The sequence below is a fragment of the Magallana gigas genome, chromosome 6 (assembly GCF_963853765.1).
Source record: "Magallana gigas chromosome 6, xbMagGiga1.1, whole genome shotgun sequence".
NCBI lineage: Eukaryota > Metazoa > Mollusca > Bivalvia > Ostreida > Ostreidae > Magallana > Magallana gigas.
The window spans coordinates 54,492,903-54,514,985 of NC_088858.1; the positions used below are offsets into that span (position 1 = coordinate 54,492,903).

The 22,083-nt window shown below is 33.8% G+C and overlaps 1 protein-coding gene across 5 annotated transcripts; it reads left to right on the top strand.

Moving 5' to 3' along the window:
• The first annotated feature begins 1,040 nt into the window (after positions 1-1,040).
• On the top strand, positions 1,041-21,029 carry LOC105339607 (C-C chemokine receptor type 1). Of its 5 annotated transcripts, none has more exons than XM_066088647.1 (5): positions 1,041-1,206; positions 15,046-15,362; positions 15,779-15,811; positions 15,853-15,886; positions 19,710-21,029. In XM_066088647.1, the coding sequence occupies exon 5, from the start codon at positions 19,736-19,738 to the stop codon at positions 20,867-20,869; it is 1,134 nt and encodes a 377-aa protein (XP_065944719.1). In that variant the 5' UTR covers positions 1,041-1,206; positions 15,046-15,362; positions 15,779-15,811; positions 15,853-15,886; positions 19,710-19,735; the 3' UTR covers positions 20,870-21,029. The 5 variants fall into 5 exon arrangements, with proteins under 5 accessions (XP_065944719.1, XP_011443513.2, XP_065944716.1 ...); XM_066088645.1 differs by lacking the exon at positions 1,041-1,206 and adding exons at positions 1,947-1,961; positions 13,729-13,790 and having other exon boundaries at positions 15,779-15,886; positions 19,710-21,028; XM_011445211.4 differs by having other exon boundaries at positions 1,043-1,206; positions 15,779-15,886; positions 19,710-21,028.
• Positions 21,030-22,083: the final 1,054 nt, after the last annotated feature.

A 22,083-nucleotide genomic window follows, 5' to 3' on the forward strand; every position in this document is an offset into this window, starting at 1 on the left:
AACCCATTTAATAAAGCTTTTTTTAAGAGTTCGAAAATTAAACTGTGTTTCGTATGATAAAAATCAATGAAAACTAATGATGGTTCTGAAGTATGGACCGATATCTCGAGTTTCCCTCTTGTAGAATGAAAAAATACAGGAATTGGTTTTGCGTGAAATTCATTATTTTCTGCTATAAAACAGTTTATGTCGTCGCAAAAGTTCATCATTTATTATGCTGTAGACTTTGAGACAGTCGGTTTATGATGATTCTTATTTTTCTCTTCTTTCAATTTTTGTCATTTTTAGAAACTTATCAAAAAACAAGAGGTCCATGGGTCACATTTCTTTCATAAAGAACAATGTCCAAATCTGACCGAAGTTCTAGTAACCAACTTTTTTTCTGTAATATTTTGTGTCTCTCTTTTATTCATTTTGTATTTCATTTGACATATTTTACAGACCTCACACACAGATCTATAAAAACTAAGGAAAAAGTAAACTAATATAAAATGATACCATAAATTAGAGATGTTAAAAGATATATACATGAAATAATAAGAGATGCGGATTGTATATTACTTTCGGGTCTAATCAGCAGATTAATTCTAAACCTCAAGACATACACTGGCAAAATTGTCGATCAATGTAAAGAAAAACCGCATGATTTAAAAAAAAAATTCCAAATGCTCTAAAATGATTGAGATATTTATATACTAAAAATAGTGATATTTTTCCAGCTACACGACTGTGAAAATAGCAACTGCTGATAAGAATTTAAATTTGGAGGTTTTTTTTATTAAAACAATGCCGAGTTTTAAAATTTTAAGAAAAAAAGAAAAATCGGGTGAGCTAAAAAAAAACCCAGACGAAACGAATGAAATACAAAACACAGTTAACAGCTTAAGTTGTGTGGGTATTTTTTATTTTTCGCGAAAAAAAAATCTTTATTATATCAGAACTTTAATATAAAAATCTAATAAATGTCTGTTTTGGAGAGATTTGATAAAGAAAACTGCTCCTGTTTCCCATGGGATTTTAACGATTTCCCGCATTGGCGCAACTTAACGACAGGACTACTTCGATCTGTAGGTCGGCCGGTGATCGGGCTCGGGATTCATCAGTCAGTGCGCTTCTCTCCTCCGTTGAACGATTTCCAGCATCATTCAAATCCAACTCTCCCGTATCTTATCTGGAACCGATAGAAAGGAGGTCATCGTTCAGGGGGTAAGAGACTTTTATTTTGTTGATATGTCAGGACAAAATGAAACATAGGACTATTATATAAAAATTAAACGTAGAATCTTTAACATATTGTATTTTTATTCATCTATGCAGAATCTAGCTGTTGTAAACTTATTATTAAATTAATATTTTTTGATACAATTGTATTTTGATATCAAATTTAAATACATACCGTTTTATATTTTATGAATCACTTACTCTTAATATTTTAAACTTCGACAAAATTAGATGAAACGATGATTAAAGAACAATTGAAATGAATTTATAACCAAAAAAAAAAAGTGCACATGCCATATCACGTCATATTTTACAGATAAAGTTCTTTGGTTTTTTAATCAAGCATCGATTGCTGTTTATTTTTACCAATAATTTGTCATCAATTGATTTTGAATAAATATATTAAAAAAGGGCACGTAGCATCGTTTTTGAAAGTAAGGCGGGGGGCAGACTCAAAATTCAAAATACATGTGTATCAAGTTTTTTTTTCTGAAAATCATCAAAATCTTTGGGGAAGGGCATAGTATACCTATATTTTCAATTTCACAGTTTCCCTTTTTTTTGCTTTAAATTTTTACATGGTCCAAAAATGGGGAAGGACTATTTATATGTTTTAAGAAAAATATTTGATGCGACAAAAAGTGCTGATACTACGTGCCTTTAAAAGATTGATATGTTTTCCGCAATAAACAATTGGTATCTTATCTGGAACCGATAGAAAGGAGGTCATCGTTCAGGGGGTAAGAGACTTTTATTTTGTTGATATGTCAGGACAAAATGAAACATAGGACTATTATATAAAAATTAAACGTAGAATCTTTAACATATTGTATTTTTATTCATCTATGCAGAATCTAGCTGTTGTAAACTTATTATTAAATTAATATTTTTTGATACAATTGTATTTTGATATCAAATTTAAATACATACCGTTTTATATTTTATGAATCACTTACTCTTAATATTTTAAACTTCGACAAAATTAGATGAAACGATGATTAAAGAACAATTGAAATGAATTTATAACCAAAAAAAAAAAGTGCACATGCCATATCACGTCATATTTTACAGATAAAGTTCTTTGGTTTTTTAATCAAGCATCGATTGCTGTTTATTTTTACCAATAATTTGTCATCAATTGATTTTGAATAAATATATTAAAAAAGGGCACGTAGCATCGTTTTTGAAAGTAAGGCGGGGGGCAGACTCAAAATTCAAAATACATGTGTATCAAGTTTTTTTTTCTGAAAATCATCAAAATCTTTGGGGAAGGGCATAGTATACCTATATTTTCAATTTCACAGTTTCCCTTTTTTTTGCTTTAAATTTTTACATGGTCCAAAAATGGGGAGGGACTATTTATATGTTTTAAGAAAAATATTTGATGCGACAAAAAGTGCTGATACTACGTGCCTTTAAAAGATTGATATGTTTTCCGCAATAAACAATTGGTGAAAAAATAAAACTTAAATAAAGACGGGGGCAATGAACGATTGGGGTCCAAAGAAATCCATCAAACTCTAGTCGTTAGTACCTCTAATGAACTTGATGATGGAGATTGAAATGGCCAAAAATTATAGATATCGGCTTTTTTGTCACGATCCAAAAACGATTGCTTCAAAGTAGACCTCTCCGATCATTAGCAGCATATCTTAAAATTACCCCAAATCTCCAGTTACTTTAATTTGCATAACTTTCCCTAAAATGCCTTAAATGTATGTGTGTGTGTGTGTGTGTGAGAGAGAGAGAGAGAGAGAGAGAGAGAGAGAGAGAGAGAGAGAGAGAGAGAGAGATTTCTTGTATCAAATACTGGTATTGAAAGCAGTTTCATAAATACTTAAAAATTATGATAAATTAGCCGATTTTTTTAAATTTTTCACTATTTCTGGAAAAGATCTAAAATAGACATTCGTGGATAAAAACAAACTTAACGTTAATGTATAAAAAATCTGATATTAGTATAGAAAAGTATATTATAGTACAGGGTGATCCATAAATTCTGATACTATTTTAAAACTTCATAAAACTTTTGAGGTAAACTTTTAATTAAGGTATCATTAATCTCCAGTGACTAAAATTTTGTAGCATTTGTAATGTACGGGAAAAAAATCTACCAAAAAAGAAGAAAAGACGTAATAAAATCGGTGTTTGGGTTTTTCATGGTGCCCCATCTTTACCAAATGGCTACAAAATCGAGCTTCTGTACTTTGAGACTACTGACTAGTTCACTTTGAATTGTAATTAATCTGTTCTAGGATGAACTGGATTTTGCAGACATATAATAGAGTAGGATAGTCGTAAAGAATCAAACATCTCACCACACAGGGCTTATATAGTGAAAGAACAACTCAGGACAACTACGGACAACATTCAAGGAAAATCAAGATCTCTGTTCTGTCCAAATTTTTGAACTGATCATCTAAATCTGCTGAATACATAATGTATGTTAACAAGACGTGTATTCAATGATTTCCAAAATAACATTATTGTAAATAATAGTAGATCAAAGCACGAAAAATGTATCCTAAACACAGCAAGAATGGTTGTGTGGTTTGAAAACAAAATTGAAGAAAGTTTCATTTCCTTTATAGCTGAGCCCGGATGTTCAGTTACTGCTGTGCTACTCATAACCCTGATGTAAACCTGGGGTGGGGAGTCTTTCATCTGATGTTATTGAATGATCAAGTTATTAAATTCATCCTTAAAACTAAATATAAGAGCTGCTAAAAATGAAATGTGGAGAGAAACAGAGGTGTAAAATAGGGAGCGATGGCAATTTGTTATAAAAACTATATGTTTGTACCTGCAAAACGAAAAACGTCTGGTAAACCATAAGCCATATTTCTGCTATTTTGATGCTAATATTTAGTTTCCCATCTCTGCTACGTAAAGCACGCAATGACGCAAATCGCAATTAACCTACATAATACAAAACTGTAATCCTTGTTTATTTATAGGGTATGTTTCACTTTATTTAACTTGATTCCTTGGAACTTTAATGGGCATTCAAAACAGTATCAGATATATTGGATCAAGTAAATAACTATAATTTTAAACTCCGAGCTTTTTATGTGATGTACATGTATAGTAACTCAGGGTCCCCTCTTCTATAGATTGTGATTTATATAAAACCAACATCTAACCAGTTTTAAAACGAACTCTCCGCGCATGTATCATGTACATGCATATCATTCAATCAGAGATAAACATATGTCATATTTTCTCTATCATCCTGTGATTATACAAAAAATCATAATTTCAGCGACAATATTGAAACAAAATAAATCCATTTCATTTACATATTATATAGTTCATTAGCTTTTATGTAGAGGATTTTTTTTGGATAAGAAACAGATGATGAAAATGGTAACACTTAACACACTTTCCACGCGAGGGAAATATCAGCAACAATCTATCGGTTAATGCATTGTTTACAAAAAGAACAACGGACAATTGCATAAAATCAAAGACCAGACGTTGGCCACTGTAGCTGGTTTCAGTGTGCAATCGGGTGTGACGAAATCGAAGGGTATGTTTAGTTAATTAAAGAAAAATTGTCGTTAATTACAATTCCTTAAATACCTAGATTAACACAGAGAATATATATCAAGTAAAATGTGGCTTCACATTGTGATGTAATCTTTGTCACGGAGGTCCTTAAATTTCGTCTGACACATTCACACAGGTTTTCGTCAGCAAAAGATAAATACAACAAATTTTTAATGAAATCTTATATCCTTATGTTTATACAAAAAAAAGAAAAAGATTTCCTTCCGTAGATTAAGTCTTATCGTTCTATCTACCGCGGCTACCGTAAGATTGGTGGCCTATCTACTGTACCTTTAGATATTATACATGTAAATTTAATCAAAAACATCAATATCAAGGTTTTTGATTGGACTGACAAGTTAAGCTTCCCTGAACAAAGGCTCCCTCTCAAGGCCAAGGCAGCTGTTGTTATTTCTGATATAGCAATTTTGTTTCTAGGGGAAATGGGGCTTGTCAAAGTTCTCTCATTGTGTTTAATCTACTGATGCCAGAAACAGAATGCGACCATTTGTCTGCACTGGCGATTCTTCCCAACAGACAGGTTGTCCTGGAAGGGTTCTAGGGATAGAATGACTCCTAGCATTGAGACATGCAGTGGAGCCATATTTCCTATCGAAACCTTGGTATGCTGACAGCGATTTTATGTAGTTTGCACACTTTCACATTACTGTAATCCAACCGCAGCCATGTAGATCATCAGTATATAGTTTTACCGAGGAAACACTTTTTTTTATCAGAATTATCAACTTAAGATACATCAAGAGGAACAATTACCTTTGTAAGTCAAAAATGAATCATTATCCCGTGCATTATTCTAATAGTAAGGCAAGTAGATCTTAATACTGGGTATAAATATTTTTGTTGAATTGTTTATCGGAATGATCAACTTAGATACTAATATACCAAGAAGAACAATTTCCTTTGCAAGTCAAACATGAATTAGGCCCACGTATTATTACATGCACGAACTCCAGCAAACAGTCGTACACAGTATGGTTCAGGTATATCATGATGAAGAGTACTACCTTTAATAGAGCAATATCTTTGCTGTTAGTGACAGTACTCATAGTGATAGCATATTTTTTTTTTTTACATATGTACCAGATCCCGTACAGCTGTCGGAATCACTGGGGTTTGGATTATCTGCATCTTTACTCAGTCCCAGTCCCATTTATACAGCGCATTTCCTTCAAGTATTTGTTATTTATCAATAAATCAGAGTGCAAACGATGTTCTTTCAACATTATGAACAAATCTGAAGATTTGTCTTCTATGAAACGCTCCCTCTAGCTTGTCTGATTTCGTCAGATACACGACTGAACATAAAAAAAGTATACGGGGATTTTGCATTGCAAACGAGATGAAAGTACCCCGGATGATAACGCTAAAGAAAGTGCGAGTTGTCACATATACTTTTGAATGGAAATAGAAGTTACCACTTTTAATCATTAACCACCTAAAGAAATGTGTTTCCGTTCCAGTGACTTGCTCCGGACAAAAAGAGAGATTGTCAGTGAATGAATCTCAAATCCCCCCCCCCCCCCTTTCATCGATTTCAATTGAACTTATATATTTGACTTATAAGTTTCTTTTTATTAAAATCGTTAAAATTCGACAGAAGCAATAAATTGGGACAGACAATAGAGTATCATCAGAAACTGTCGGATTATCTGCAAATATGAACCGTTAGGAATACCCGGATGTATAGGAATACGTTAATGAATATTAGGTGCGCCAACAACTATCCGATACACCTGAAGCAACTATTTTTATCCCATGCTAATATGAAGTACTCGCTATATTCTTTTCAGTTTGTTCAACATCTGTCACAGTAGATAAAACAAATTTTCCTGTTTGGTATTCAACAGGTGCATAGAATCGTCTGTCAAAAAGTTCTGAATCTCTCTGGGGCAATTGGTTTATTTTTTTTTTTATCATTTTATAAAAAAAAAAAAACGACGATTGACAACATGCGGGGTGGTTGGGGTGGGGTTCCCTAACTGTTATACATTATCCGGTATGCTAATATTCCCCATTATAAATCTTCGCAAAAAGTCTTTTTTTCGTTCCTGTAAATTTTTGTGTGTGAAAATGATAATGTGTCAATAAAGATATCTTGGAAATTTTCCCCTTTCATAGATTTCAATTGGTTTTATGCATGTTTTCGTTTTAAAATATGGTCCAAATGTGTTGCATGAATATCTTGATCAGACAATCGATTAGTTCTTACAACATATAGATCGTGTTTCATGACTACTTAAATTGTCGTGTATATTCTATGACTACTTACAATATCGTGTTTCATGACTAGAATAATTGACGTGCATATTCTATGACTACTTACAATATCGTGTTTCATCATTAGTTAAATTGACGTGCATATTCTATGACTACTTACAATATCGTGTTTCATTGTTAGTTTAATTGTCGTGTATATTTTATGAGCAGTTATAATACAAGTATCATGTATAATTTGTGGGAAGTTACAAACTTAATAATTTAATTTGTAAAAAGTTAAATCATCGTGAATACTAGTATTTTTTTCTTATGTAAAACAATGGCTTTCTTATCTATAACCAGTTCAAATATAGTATATATTGTGTGAAAAACCACAATATCTTGTATAATTTTGTAATTAGAAGTTCTTATTATTTATTTTCTTTATTTTTATGATAAGTTACAAGTTCTTTCTTTAAAGAAATTTACAGTCATTATATAACACCAAAGCGCGCTGTTTCCTACTGAAAACTGAATGCTGATTTTCTAGAGCAAAAAATTAATAATAAGTCCAGTCATTCTATCATTTATCACAACAAAATTGCGTTATGATTTTTTTTTTATCATAATATGTTAAAGGTGACAAAATATATTCAGAGTGATATTGATATATTTACACGTGCTACTGAATGTGCAAAGTAAGAACGAGTCAAATAAAGCGTTAATCTGGGTCATATCTCTATTTATACCGTGTTTATCTGGGTCATATATCTATTTATACAGTGTCCCGGGCTCAGTGAGTCTGTGACCCATTATGCATACTTATTAACAATGTGCGTGTATGTGTCAAACTGTGTACACTTTGTGATTAACAAACCTTATTCATTTCATAAATGGTATCAATATTTCACGCTTATTCGCCGATCAGCCTCGCCATGGCCACGAGATAACAGCTGCAGAGAGAGAGAGAGAGAGAGAGAGAGAGAGAGAGAGAGAGAGAGAGAGTTATTCATGTATGAAAGTTCTATCGTTTCTCATCAAATCGGTCATCTAGCCTTTTCCCGGTTATTTTGCGGAAATCTACAGATATTTAACATATCGTTGACAGTTAAACAATCTTCCTAATTAGTGTCGATTGGTCCCCTGCTATCTCCCTACTTATTCTATTTTTGCTATAATACCGTATTTACCAGTTTAAAATCTTTCCAGCACCTTCAAGTTTAAAGGTAAACTAGGCGTTTCGTGGATGCGGATAAGCGCATTCATGTGTCAAAGAAAACACTGATATCTCCAAAGATTTGTTTTTCCAGAGATGGATAATTTTGTGTGTGGCAGTGTATGAGATATAGGTGTGTTCCCGTTTTGCACACATTTGATAATTGGGTATAGAACAATAGGTGTGAATTGTGTTGTGATAGCAATTATAGTCTGCTTTCGGTCAAAGATTTTACCTGGATTTTTACCTGTGTTTAAGTGCCTTAACGATAAAACAAGAAGAATACAGATATTTTGTTGTGTTTTAGGTCAAATAACTAACAGCTATCACCATTTTTTCGGTTGATAAAATAAAGATAATGATATATTTTAAAAGTCTGATAATAAAAATAATGATTCTAAAGATTAGATGAATTGAGTTTTACATTTTTGTCCATTTACCTTAAATATAAAACCAAATGAATTAGGAAAATTTGCTGGTCCAAAGCCAATTGGAAGCTGATTCAATGGATAATTATATGATGAAGGGGAAAACTACATAGACAGTCATATGGGGTACTACGCGTCTCTTTTTACAATTGAGTTGCAAATTATGTAAAACGCGTTTGTCTATTTTCTTCGATTATTCAAGATATAACACAACATAAATGAAAAATATTTAGCAGCGTTTTCACTCGACACATTTTTTTCAATTTATGTCAGCAAAAGCAATAATTAAATATTAACATATTCTCTTCAAACTTTTAGCATGTACATGTACATGTACTTCCTATCGGCAGTAAGTTAAACAAGGGCGCTGCATATTCAACATGCACTTTTGCAATAATCTTTCTGGTTTAAAAAAAATAATGAAATTGTTCATGACCAAATTGATGTTTGAAATCAAATTTATGAATATGGATGTCAATTATTATGTAAATGTGCTTTTATGCAAGTTATATTGTAACATAAAATGCGAGTAGATATGTTTTATTTATTTTATTGTCAATTGCCCTCGCAGGAATTGTGATATAGACTATAGCAATTAAGCAATTATCTCACCTGGTCAAATTCCCGTTTCGCACACATTTTTTCGATACCTAATTTTCAAATGTGTGCAAAACGGGAACAAACCGAGATATACCGTACGATCTAGCCCCGGGTATGGTGATTTGTGGGTGAGCTGAAAACCATCGTCGGAAACCCAAGCAAGTCTCTCATACACTGACCACCGACCGCAAGCCAACTCAATTATCTTTCTCTCGCGATCGGTTTCACGAACGCTCCCAATGTTGTTTTTTTTCTTTTTGGTTGGTTTTTTTTTTGCATTTTTATGCTATTGTTTCAATTTTTTAGAAAGAAAGTATGATATCAAGTGATTGCAAACGCACGCAAACATCTTAATTGACAACCTCTCAAAATTCGGGAAATTACCTTACTTGTTCGATTAAATTCATAAAAATATCTTTGAAATCAACAAAAAAATCAAGAAATATCAACAGTTTGTATGGATAAGTACATTTGAAACTGGTCGTGAGTTTCCCACAGTGACCATTAACCAATCAAAATGGTGAAACGATAAAAAAAAATTATATTTTGTAAGATTATTTATTGTTTGACAAATGTCTAAGCATTGCTGATTTAGCACAAGTTGTTATATAGATTATATAGATTAATATGATTATCTAGTGAGTTAGCATCGGAGATATTCTTAATAAAAATGGAAAATAAATGTTTTATAACAAAAAATGAGTTGATCAATATTTAGGAAATTAACTGTCTGAACTGACTTGCTGTCATTGACATAGAAATTGTTGTCTTTTCTGTGCTATATATTGCTCTCCCTATCCATTCCGGAATATATGTAATTGCCGTATTCAACAGTAGTCCATTGAGCCTTAATGAAAGTCTAGAGATACGGGATTAGTGTTAGCTACTGCTCTTGTCTTCGCTTTGGGCTGCTATGACATTCTATTCAAATAATTAGTGCTATTATAACAAGCTTTAATGTGAAATTAGGATTTAAATATTTCATTTTTCATTGTTTCTACGTAACATTTGTGCTTAGAGAATTATTCAGTTATCTATAATGCTTTAAATGATTAACGGTCCTCACGACCTTACTTCTGTAAAGAACTACTTCGCATTGCGGATAGAATGGATCTGATGAGTGCGTAGGTCGACATCATTTATCATAAATGTATCAAGCGCCTGTATTCTTGGATGCAGAAATGAAAGTGCTTAAGGCCACACAAATATAATTCCTTTTTTGTCGGTCCCCGCGCGCTCGTATTTAAATAAAAACTATACCTGTAAATAATATTGTTAATTTCCCGCATCTGCATTATTTCTTGTTCTGTTTCCACTCTATTTTTAAGATTTTTTATAGTTTTAATTTATAAATCATGTACAAGTAGAAGAAATATAACTCTCCGCTCAAATATATCTATGTACCGCCTAAAAGTTTTGGGTACAAAAAATAATAATTTTATTTTTTAATCGCTCGTCCGCTCGTACCCTTTTTCACTGAATGTCCGACGAACAAGGAATTATATTGGTGTGGCCTAAGTAAAATTTCTTTTCATTATCTTACGAGACCAGAGCATGTTTGCAAGATTTCCGCAGTGGCGCAGGAAAGATTTCACGCCAGACAGATAATCCCATCGTGGTCTGTGATGCTGGAGCAGTCGCGGTTTCAATGAAACAATTGCGATTACTTTTACTGTGCAGTGACAGCATTGAAGAAGAGATAAAATTGACTTTATATTGAGATGATGAGATTCATAAAAACGTGTTCATCGCTACATTACTGGCCATTAGGCTGAAGACGCGTGATATTGTCTTCCTATGGATCATTTCAGATGTTTTCATTACGCAAGAACCACCAGTCTTATATTTGACGAGAAGAAAACTTGCATAATTGTTTGGCAAGATAGTTATTGATATCAATAAGTCATCCCAGCAAATGCATATTAACCGTTTCTAAGTAAACAGATGTATAAAAAAAAAATTAGACAAATTCATGAGGCAATCTCAAGACTCATTCTTTCTCTCAAATTAAATTTCAGTATAGCAAATGAAATACGTGATAAAATACGGGGACAACAAAATATTCAAATTTTATTAATTTTATTGTAAGTGGTTCCTTATTTTTACATTATTAGAGATATTGAAACAAAGAATGCAAACACATATATGGTGTAAGTAAGTGAGTGTGTGTGTGTGTTTGAATGGGGGGGGGGGGGGGGTTGGGGTTGGGGTTGTAGGGATGGGTAAGGGAGAGATGGGTGACCTTTATATTATATACATTGGTTCCTTAAAGGGGCACATTCTAAAGTTTTTAAGGGCGTTGTTAGTTGTAAAAAAAAATCATACCTAAATTAGTGAAGACATCTCCCATAAATTCTTGATTTAACCCGTCGTTTATAGTGTATCAAATCATCTCAGCTGAAATGAAGACTTGCATGAATGACCCAAACTGTCTTCGTATAATGGACTTAAATCAGCAATTGAAATTTTCAATTTTCACCAATTGTAATAGCAAAAGGAATTTTGAATGAACAAATACAAGTATATATTTTTATTGAAAATGGTATTAAACAGTAGCCAACCAATTCCGTTAATAATGTTTAAGTGATAAGTTTTGCGCATAATAGTAATTACAAACATTCATTAAGATACAGCTTTGTACAGAAGCGTTTCTTGTGCTTTATATCCTAAATAGTTGTCTTGATTTGATGAAGCAGAAATACAGGAATTGATTTCTCATAATACGGCATTAATAATTGTTTTGTATCGTCCTTCTTACGTCATTGACAATGCTTCTGGCAAGGATGGACTCGTTTTTTATTTTTTAACCAAAAAGGGACAACAAAGACACTCAGTTCACCTCTTAGAGAAATGACATTGATTGAAATAATTATATTTATATACGACCATTTTGAATAAATATTTAGCTACATCCTGTAGTAATAGTCCATTATCGGTCATATTACACGCTGAATTAATGACACACGCCTAATAACTGCCCATTTCGAAAGCAGACAATTCCCAATGTTAAAAAAGGAGGGCGTTGAAAGCTCTTCTGCATGTCTCCGACAATAATATTTTTACCATACAAAGCAAATATCTATTAGCTATATTTGCTCCCATTTTTATTGTCGTGTATCTTATTTATTCTGTGTTGATTAATGGTAAAATGCTGACCCTATGGAACTTTTGGTGGCCATCGAGTGGAATTTTTATCCAATCTTTATTGGAACTTGAGAAGAAAGTTCGATTGTAACATTAACTCTATCTCGTCTTTTAGTCAAGAATCATAAAATGTATGCAATGAATGCGTCATACTAATCTAGCGCGATGTCAGAACCTTTCAGCAACGTATGGAAAGTATAATACATATAAAATTATATACAAATTTGCAAATTTGTAACTGATCCATGCAATAAAAGAGTTGCTAGTGCTATAGTAAATCGGCGCTGAACTATCGGACGAGGTAACAGGGCGAGGTAATGGCTGAACTATCGGACGAGGTAACAGGGGCGACGTAATGGCTGAACGGTCGCATTGAGATGAATGATGATGGAGAAGAAAAAGCAGGTCTCCTCTATGAATAGTCGTTCAATACCACTTGACACTGATTATACTGATTTAGTATTTTTGCTAATGATGAAAGCGTGTAATGGGTACTCCTTTAGTCGGTGAATAATTTAACTAAATTCAATCTGATTAGTACTCTTATAGCTGTGCTCCAGTTCTTTGAGTGCACATTACATACCACGATAACGGGAGAGTTTAGAGGAATTGTTTGGCTTTGAGTTTTAAATACTGTAACTATCTGAGATCAGTATCTCACATCGTAATACAGTATAAAGATATTCAAAACTTCTAAAGGTTTATCTAAAGAACTAAATGCTTTTGTGGGTGATTCATGCGGGATATGAAGGTGGCGGCATTGCAGAAAAAAATGCATAGCGTGTTATGTTAATTTTTCTGCAATGATTGAATCATCAAAAATCAATTTATTGTTTAAATTTACACCTTTGTTTTAACAAATTAATATATTGGTCGTAAAAAAGAAAGTAAAATTAATAATATCAATGTTAATTTATTTCAGTATGTAAAATTAAAGAAACAATCAAATCGTCACCTATGGGAATTTTGTGCAGTCCGTCATTTTTCTTAGGTTGCTTAAGGTTTCGACCGATCGATAAACTGGTTTGATCTGGATTGTGTAGATTTTAGTTTTGTCAATTTATATATACAGTTGTGAATTACAATTAGATTCCGCAAAAAATGGAGGGAATCATACTCAGTGGATGCAAATATTTAAACAACAATAAAATGATATACTAGTATTTGATGATATGAAGGAGCATGAATTATCAAAGAAAGAATTTTATTGTTTATATCTACTGATAGTGCTCCAGTACATCTTTCTTTTTACAAATCATAATACATTGATTGTAAAAAGTAAAAAAAAAAGTAAATATTGGAATTGGAGTCTGACATCATCATGATTATTTCGTGCAGTTTGTGATTGTGTAGGTTTCGATAATCGGGACATGTAGATTTCAGTCCTGTCAGCTTCTAGAGAGCTTTGATTTACAGTAAGTTTCCGTAAGAAATAGAAAACATTATTGTCGATAGATGTAAATATATATTGATAATTGTTTTTCAAGAGTACATATCAAATTGGTTATGTAAGATTGAAAGTTTCACTTAATCTTACAAAAATAGATATACTATAAACACGTGAACACGTTTGTATTTGTGCTAATGGCGCATGCATTAGCAAAGTGTATTCATTAAAACAATAAAATGCTTTAACTTATATTATTAATAAATTGATTACGAAAAGAAAGTAAAATTCACTAAATTACTGTTAATGTACATAAGTACGTTAGCAAAAAGGAACAGCCAAATCGTCCCCTATGAGACTTTGAGTCTGACATCATCATGATTATTTTGTGCAGTTCGTGATTTTTCTCAGGTCGCTGTAGGCTTCGACCAATCGATAAACAGGGCGTGGCAATTTCAGTCCTGTCAGTTTCAGCGTTGTGGATTTCGACCAATCGATAAAAAGGGCGTGTAGATTTCAGTCTGGCTGTTCCGATAGAGCTATGAATTAACTTTAAGTTTCCGTAGGAAATAGAGAAGATGTAAATATAGAAAATTGAACGTCGCAGACATAAGGGAAATATACACTGAATGTAAATATTACAGTGTGAACAGATTCCAGGATCGCGATAATTATTTGATCAACTCCGCAAGCACTTGGTTGTGTCATTCGCAGAGACTGTCGCAGCTTTAACGCGTGTTTAATGTCCGTGTGTTAAAACAATTGACAAATTTTTGCATCTGTTGATGTGTATCTGATAAGGTTGCTGTGTAGACGGCTGACCTCTTAAGTACACACAGGTGAATTAAAAATGTAGTATCTTACGTGCATATCATACATAAGCCTTGCTGATCGACGTTAACCCGACATAACTTATTACACGCTGCATTTTATGACGAAGGCGTTATCATTGACCACCAATCAGACGTCAATGATTTCAATTAACAAATACGACACCAGCAAAACCAACGTTGTCTTTGCTGGGTAATGACAGGTCGAGTTCTTGTATGTTAAACAAAGATTCGGATTATTGAAAAGTACGAAATCAAATTAATTAAAGTCACCCTTGTTTATAAAATGAAGAATAGACGTATTGTTTGATTTATGACTACTCTGTACCCGACATCATTCGGTTTCTTGCTCTCTGACTGTTACGTAGCCCCTAATTTCCCCTAGTAACACAACACCAGCCATTAACGGCGTTTTGTTTGCAGTGAATACATATATTGTTTCTTTACAAACAGTGTCCTCACGATACGATCAAAACTCTAATTACGTGGCACCGAGGCATCCCACGTGATAAGGAGTGAGTACTAAAAAGAGGAGGACTCCAAGAGCTCTAAAAATAAAGAACGTGACGAATCCACGGACTGATGTATGGGACGCCCTGTAGTACTGGGAGTATCCCCCTGATGTGTGTAACACCCTGTAGTACCGCCAGTATCTGATTCACTGTAAATCCCGTTACTGTCAGGAAGAAGCACCTACAACATCCCTCCCGGGGGAATCCCTCTTTCATCTGAAGTCTTCGTCGTGGTACATCGGGGATTTGTCTGGCCAGGTAAGACAGATTTGATATCAGGAGCCGATCCCTTTTATATTGTTTTCTTGCTTTTTGTGATATGATTTAGTTTATTTAGATTTTTATCTATTTAGTATTGAGAGGACGACATTCATCATATTTCATTATTAAATAAACTTTATTACATAATATATGTAGTTATTAAAATGTGTATATACTTACTATAATAATTATACTATCTTTTGTTAGTCTATGATGTTTGTAATTATCGTGTTCCTGTGTTATGTTAATAATACGTAAACCGATGAGAAGATTACCGGGGTATCTTTCGGAAATAAAGAACTTGAATTGATTTATGTTAAAGCTTATTGGCCGTACGTTAAATGATTTCTACGTATTGGTAATGATTATTTTTCTCCTATTTGATTTCTTGTCAATACCTTGCGTCTTTGCAGTGTTAGAGTTTTTATCAGCGAGGAGACAAGATGGATGATTGGGATTATCTTTGATGAGTCAGCTGAACAACTAAGAAGTCCACTTGTGGCCAGTGATAACCTGTTAGGGTTAGTATTTTGTGAATAATTGATTTGATTGTAAAACAACTGATCACGAATTCCCCGTAGCTTTAACTAATCTGGCGTTATTTGTTTTGGTTACGTGAATTACATTGATAAAGGATCTCTGTTCACTCCTTGGTGCGCACACAGATATCCGTCCTTCCGGTTACAGGAGTTCTCATTTTGATTCATGACAAAATGCAGCGATTTCTAATCAGAGGAAATATTTCTGGTTGCATTCATGATCTACAACTATCTGGCCTGACACTAAATCATACTGATGCATTCACAACAGCCTTAAGAAATAGTTCCTGTAGGAAACTATCGCTCATCACCGAACGTGTGTCTGTTAAAGTACGACTGATGAAAAATGAGATTAGTTTAAAATCTATATTACTTTATTAGATCCTATAATTAGGTTAATACTGAATTAACAAAATGATTTTCCATGAAGCACTAATTTTCAGACTGTCACCATGGTTTTCATCTCTGGTCGCTGATTCATTTACAGAATATTTATAAAAGATCATACGTCAGAGCTGATAAAAAAAAGCCCTCCAATAATGAAACGGTCCCGGGAGGCCGTCATCCAGTATCTTGGTTAAAGCGTGTCAGGAAACAAAATTGCTTATCAGAAACGTTGAGAGAAATTGTTTTCTTAGATAAATGTGGCGATCAAAAAAGTTCCTTCAAATTCCAAAACTATTTTATTTTATCGTTCACACTGAAAGTGTTTAACAAACTTAGAATGTGGTTATGTGATGATCTAACGATGGATTCGGACTAATATATATAGGGGCTCTTCAAGAATTCTGTCACTAACTGTTTCCGTGCCACTTGTGTCCTTAACAACTCCATTATTTTGTTTCTCTGAGTAAAAGTCGGAGCCCTTCCTATAATTCCGTTCACACCGTCTGTTTCCTACAATTGTCTCAATGCAGAAGTAAATCAGACAGTCTAAGGAACCACAAAATCTAACAGCAGACACTATTATAATAAATCGTACATGTAAGACTTTCCATCACAACCAGAAAAATTACATACAGTTTATCTCGGCTTTACATAAGATTGAACACCGTAATATGGTTTCGGCTGTTGCATGTTAAAGTATTTCGACAGCATTTAAGGTAATAAAACAATGCACAGGCATATTGATGAACCATTTTAGACCCGATTGGCATTAACTACAAATATTTACTTTTCAACTCCCTGTCTTTGTCTGTGATAACATTACGAATCAATTTTGAACCCTAAAACCGAATTAGTTTTCATAAAACACGAATAACACAAAATAGGCGTGTCTTATAGCATAATCGAAAAACGGTATTGGCTGCGCCGCGTAGTAATACATACGCATGTGCTGATAAAAAATAGTGGTTTTAAATAATGTTTTAAAGATTACAAATTGGACATTATATAAATATAAGTAATAAGGAATCATTCTTTGAATATTATGGTGATAATTTCGGTCGGAGTGTGGTCAAATCTATCATAATGCCCCACGGGCTTTATCGGATTTGACAACGCCCCGACCGAATGTTTTGCAATAGAATTTGGACTCTTATCATGGACCTCTTGTACAAAATCGTTATTACAACTAAGTTTTTCTTTAAAATATCTTTAATAAAATAACATTTTAATCTTTTAATAACGAATTGTTAAGTTGCTATGGGTCAGAGACTATGGCATCAAATAATTTGGACTAAATAAGCAGTTTTAAACACTCCAAGATAATAGTTTTAGAAATTAATTGTGTAACTGCATATTTAAAATATGAAAATGTGACTACAAGCAACATTTTTAGCCGATGAGAAGCAGGAAAAAAATTCCACGTTATACTAAACCTTTTTTTTTCAAAACAACAACCATATAATTCAATTTTTGGAGTGTCGAGGAAATTAAACTTTTTGGCTCTCACATCCAAAAAGATTTAAAAAAAAAAATACAGTAAAAACATGTTTACAACAAAGTCCCGGGAACAGACGATTTTTGCTTTGTTATAAGCGTAATTCGTTATATCCGTCAAGTTAACAACATGAAATAAAGTCACGGGGAATGAAAATCAGTTCCCTGTAAGCGTCAATTCATTATAAGCGTGTCCGCCTTAACCGTGTTTTACTGTAAGTGAATATAAGAGGGTGGGCCGGCTTTAACAATATACAGACTAATACTGTTCCCCTTGATAATTACAGAAGAGATAGCTTAGTATAGTACACAATTATTTAATGCTTGAGCAGCTCAGTATGATCTATTGCCCGAGGCCAATGGCCGAGGGCAATAGATCATACTGAGCTGTTCCTTGACTGTTCAAGTATCAAATAATTATTTTATCACCCAATTCCTTCTTTAGTTTTCGGGGTTTACAATTTGCATATTGCAGATGGTTTTCGTGCCATTATGCAATGTATTAAGATTTTTTTCATCTTTTACATGCACAAAACCTGTTGCATGCATTACAACATCTCAATTTAATATAAGTTTACACAAAGAAGGGGGAGTCTTCAACCCATTAGATTTTAAATAGTCTTTTACCTTATAAGAGGCTTTAAAACTGTTGATCAATTAATTTTTTGATACTCCATTTTGAATTTGGTTTCATCAAGTACTAAAAACAGCGTCCATGTAAAGGAATATACATTCCCTGAGAACTATCAAAAGGATGTAACATTAACATACCCGCGTTCTGAAATACGTTGCCGGTCCAATAGATCGCAGTCTAGTGACCGGCAGTTCAAAATAGACGCAAATATTTAATTTGTAATAAAAAAAAACAAAATATCTTTGATTAGGTAATAAAGAACATTATATACAAGTTAAATATGTAGGGAATTTTTCTTAACTAAATTTACTACATGTAATACAAAGCTCACGAAACCATATCGTAAGATTTGAATTAGATCTGATAGGTAAATTCCTTGTTAATCCACCGTTAATTGATTTTAATTACAAGCAAAAAGAGCCCTGTCCATGTCTTTTTTTGTCCCCCTCGGAGGTAAGCGACCGCTCAATCTTAAAGATGATAAACACCCAATCTAAGTAGGAATCGCTGCAAGTCTCTCACAGATCGCCGGCTAATTACCAGTTATCAGTATGATTACCATGCTTAAGAGGCTCAAAGAATTGATCAGTCTTGTGAGAGATACACCTGTCACAGTTCCCGCCACAAGATGATGCCACCCCGATCACTTCACATTCTTCGTTCATTTATGTGACATGGGATAAACTTTGATTAAATCCATCGTTTGCCATATGACAATTTTCTTTTTAGGAGTTCGGGCAACCAAATAGTAACAAATTAGTCAATAGATCTATGTTAAATTTTGATATAGTATCTTTTTTTGTTACCTGCAGTTGCTTAATAAAGTAGAAATGCAATTAATTTGAATAGCTTGTAATTATAATAAAAATAAAACTCAATATCTTTATACCGCTCGTCTTCTTATGAAAATTGATCTAGTCTAAAAATGGCCACGATCAGACAGCCTCTACTTAATGTCACGTGGCATTGTTTGAACGACTTTCCCAATCCCATTTTAAACGAACCTGTGTAAAATGATACGAATTCGATGTAAAATTCCAACAAGTCTCTTTAAAAAAAGTATGTTCTTTAGAAATAAAGATTTAAAAAATGTAAATATTTACAGCTATATAACTTACCACTGTCATCTAACTAAATTCACGCACAGCTATTGAATTTTCATGACAGAATCCGTTACCCGAAACTTCAGTGCAGACTGTGTGCATTCAGCTTGCTTTCAAAAAGTGTTTCAACATGCAGTAAAGCTTAACTTTAAACAATCCATATTTGTATTACTTTTATATTTAACAGGGGGAGCAAATGAAAAGTTTCCGAAAATGGAAAATTCATCAAGAATGACAAACAACACTGACTTCCGGTGCGCCGTTTCTAATGGCAGCATGGAGGCGTACATCTGTATCATCTCTGAGTTTGCGCCAATGACGATATGGTTTGATCGTTACATGACCATATTCTGGTACTGTGTGGGGATAACTGGGAATTCTCTCACCATTAAAATATGGTCAACACGCGTCAGTCGGACCAACATTTCCGCTCTGTATCTTATCGTGCTTGCGATCACGGACCTGTTTTACCTGTTGTTGCACGTGATACAGGAGCTGAAGTTTGCCTGGGGCCTCGCTACCATTGACATCGAGGGCTGGTGTCAGATCTACTTTGTTTTTTACATGTTTGCTATGTACATGAGCCCATTGTTGATCCTTGGGTTCACCATTGAACGTTTCTTGTCCATTATACACCCTTTCAAAAGTCAGAGGTTTTCCACAACCAATCGAGGACCGTTTGAGATATCTGGTATTACCGTGCTTGCCCTTCTCCTAGCTCTACCTCAGATATTCTGCTGGGATGTTATATACGGCGAGTGTCAAGGACCAAACAGCGACTTTCCTCGCGTGTGGATGTGGGTCTCCGACAGCCTCGTCTTTGTAATATTCCCTGTGACGTCACTCGTTTTGAATACGCTTGTAATGAGGGCGGCTTCCAAAGCGGACAAAATACGGAGAAGTACGGTGCCGCTGTGTCGAGGTCTTTCTACTCCGGATAAAAACGGACACCATAGCAAAGCCAAGAGCAGTCCCACTACTTTGACCTTACTGTGTGTCTCCTTTTATCGAATTATTACTGTCATCCCGGTGTCCATTCTATTTGCTCTTCAGGGAGAATTCAAGTATGGCAACTTCGAGCTGCCACTGTCGGAGATCGCGAAGGACCGAGTGTGGAGAAATCATCTGTCGTGGTACAAAGCCAAAAAAACCGTGGACGAGATCGGCTTGTCGCAGTACTGTTGTAACATATTTATCTACCTTGTCACCGCCCACCACTTCCGGCGTGAGATGAAGAAACTCTTCTATTTTGTGCCGTTCATGCGCAGTGATGAGTTTTCTGATACCTTTAACACAGCCTCCATGGAAATGAGCTTTCTGAAAAACAAGCCCAAGGATGATGTGTAATTGCGCGTGAGACTGTTATGTTATCGTTACAGTGACGTAGCAATGAAAGTTTGATTTTAATGGTTTGATAAATTATTTATTTATTATAACTATTTCATTTGGAAAGGTTAACGTTGGAATTTTTGAAAAAATGATTTATGTTCACATGTTTAAAAAATACAAGATTCTAATCCATTTTTTAAATTGAAGTTGTCAATATGAATAAATAAAATAAAGTTTTTATTTCCCTTCTCGAATAATTTAAGGATAAATAAATGTGTAAATCGATTCATGCACGGATCTTCTGAGAACAAAATGATTCTAAATATGCAATGAAGTTGGAAACAATTTTTCTAAAACAGAAAGAAATTTATTATAGAAAACTAGATATTTTCCATCCATATTCCAGCCAAAAATCATAAATGATTGATTAAACGGTTAACACGAGTTATTGGATTATAACTTATTATAGTATTACACAATTTCGATACAGCATAACCATAATTCTTCCCATCTCCCAACAATCTCATCTTCTATGCAAACAATATTGCATTACGTACAGTGAATATCCATTGAAAATCTTGCTTAAAGAGACCCCATCATCGCATTTTAACGATAAATACGATGTAAAACCTATACATCGTTGTTGTGGTTGGATTTATCAAGGAGGCGATTGTTATTATTGGCTTCAATTTAGTTGGTTGGATTTTTTTAATTTGTATTCAAAATGAGGTAAAATTGCGAAATTGAATTGATCTCAAAGTGTTAAAACGTTGACATATATAATATTATAATTATGGTTGTTATGCTTGAGTTCGGGAATGATGAGCAGTAAAAGTGGCAACACTCTATTCAGTACCATTTTAACAAGAGCTTGGACTTTGTTTAGTTGTGTCAAACAGTAATGTGACACAGGCATGTATATTTCATTGCTGGCCACTCAGCCATGGCTCTTTGATATCAACAAGAATTGTCTGGCTTTTGAGCTAAGACTACGCAATAGGTGCATATTTCGCTTAAAACCGCGTCATTTTAAACTTGTTTTAACGCAAGATATAGATAGCTACGTCCTAATGAGAGTCCAAGGTCTTGTTAAAATGGTTCTAATAGAAAAATAAACCTAGAACACACAACGCATTCCGTGATTTTGAAACGTAAAGCGTCGCTACCGACTTAGGTTTTAGCTACTGAAAAGAAGCAAATTAGTTGTAAATGAAATATCTGACTCGTAAACG

Excerpts from the sequence above, each read along its gene's own strand:
- LOC105339607 (XM_066088647.1), top strand. The coding sequence starts at position 19,736 with ATGGAAAATTCATCAAGAATGACAAACAACACTGACTTCCGGTGCGCC.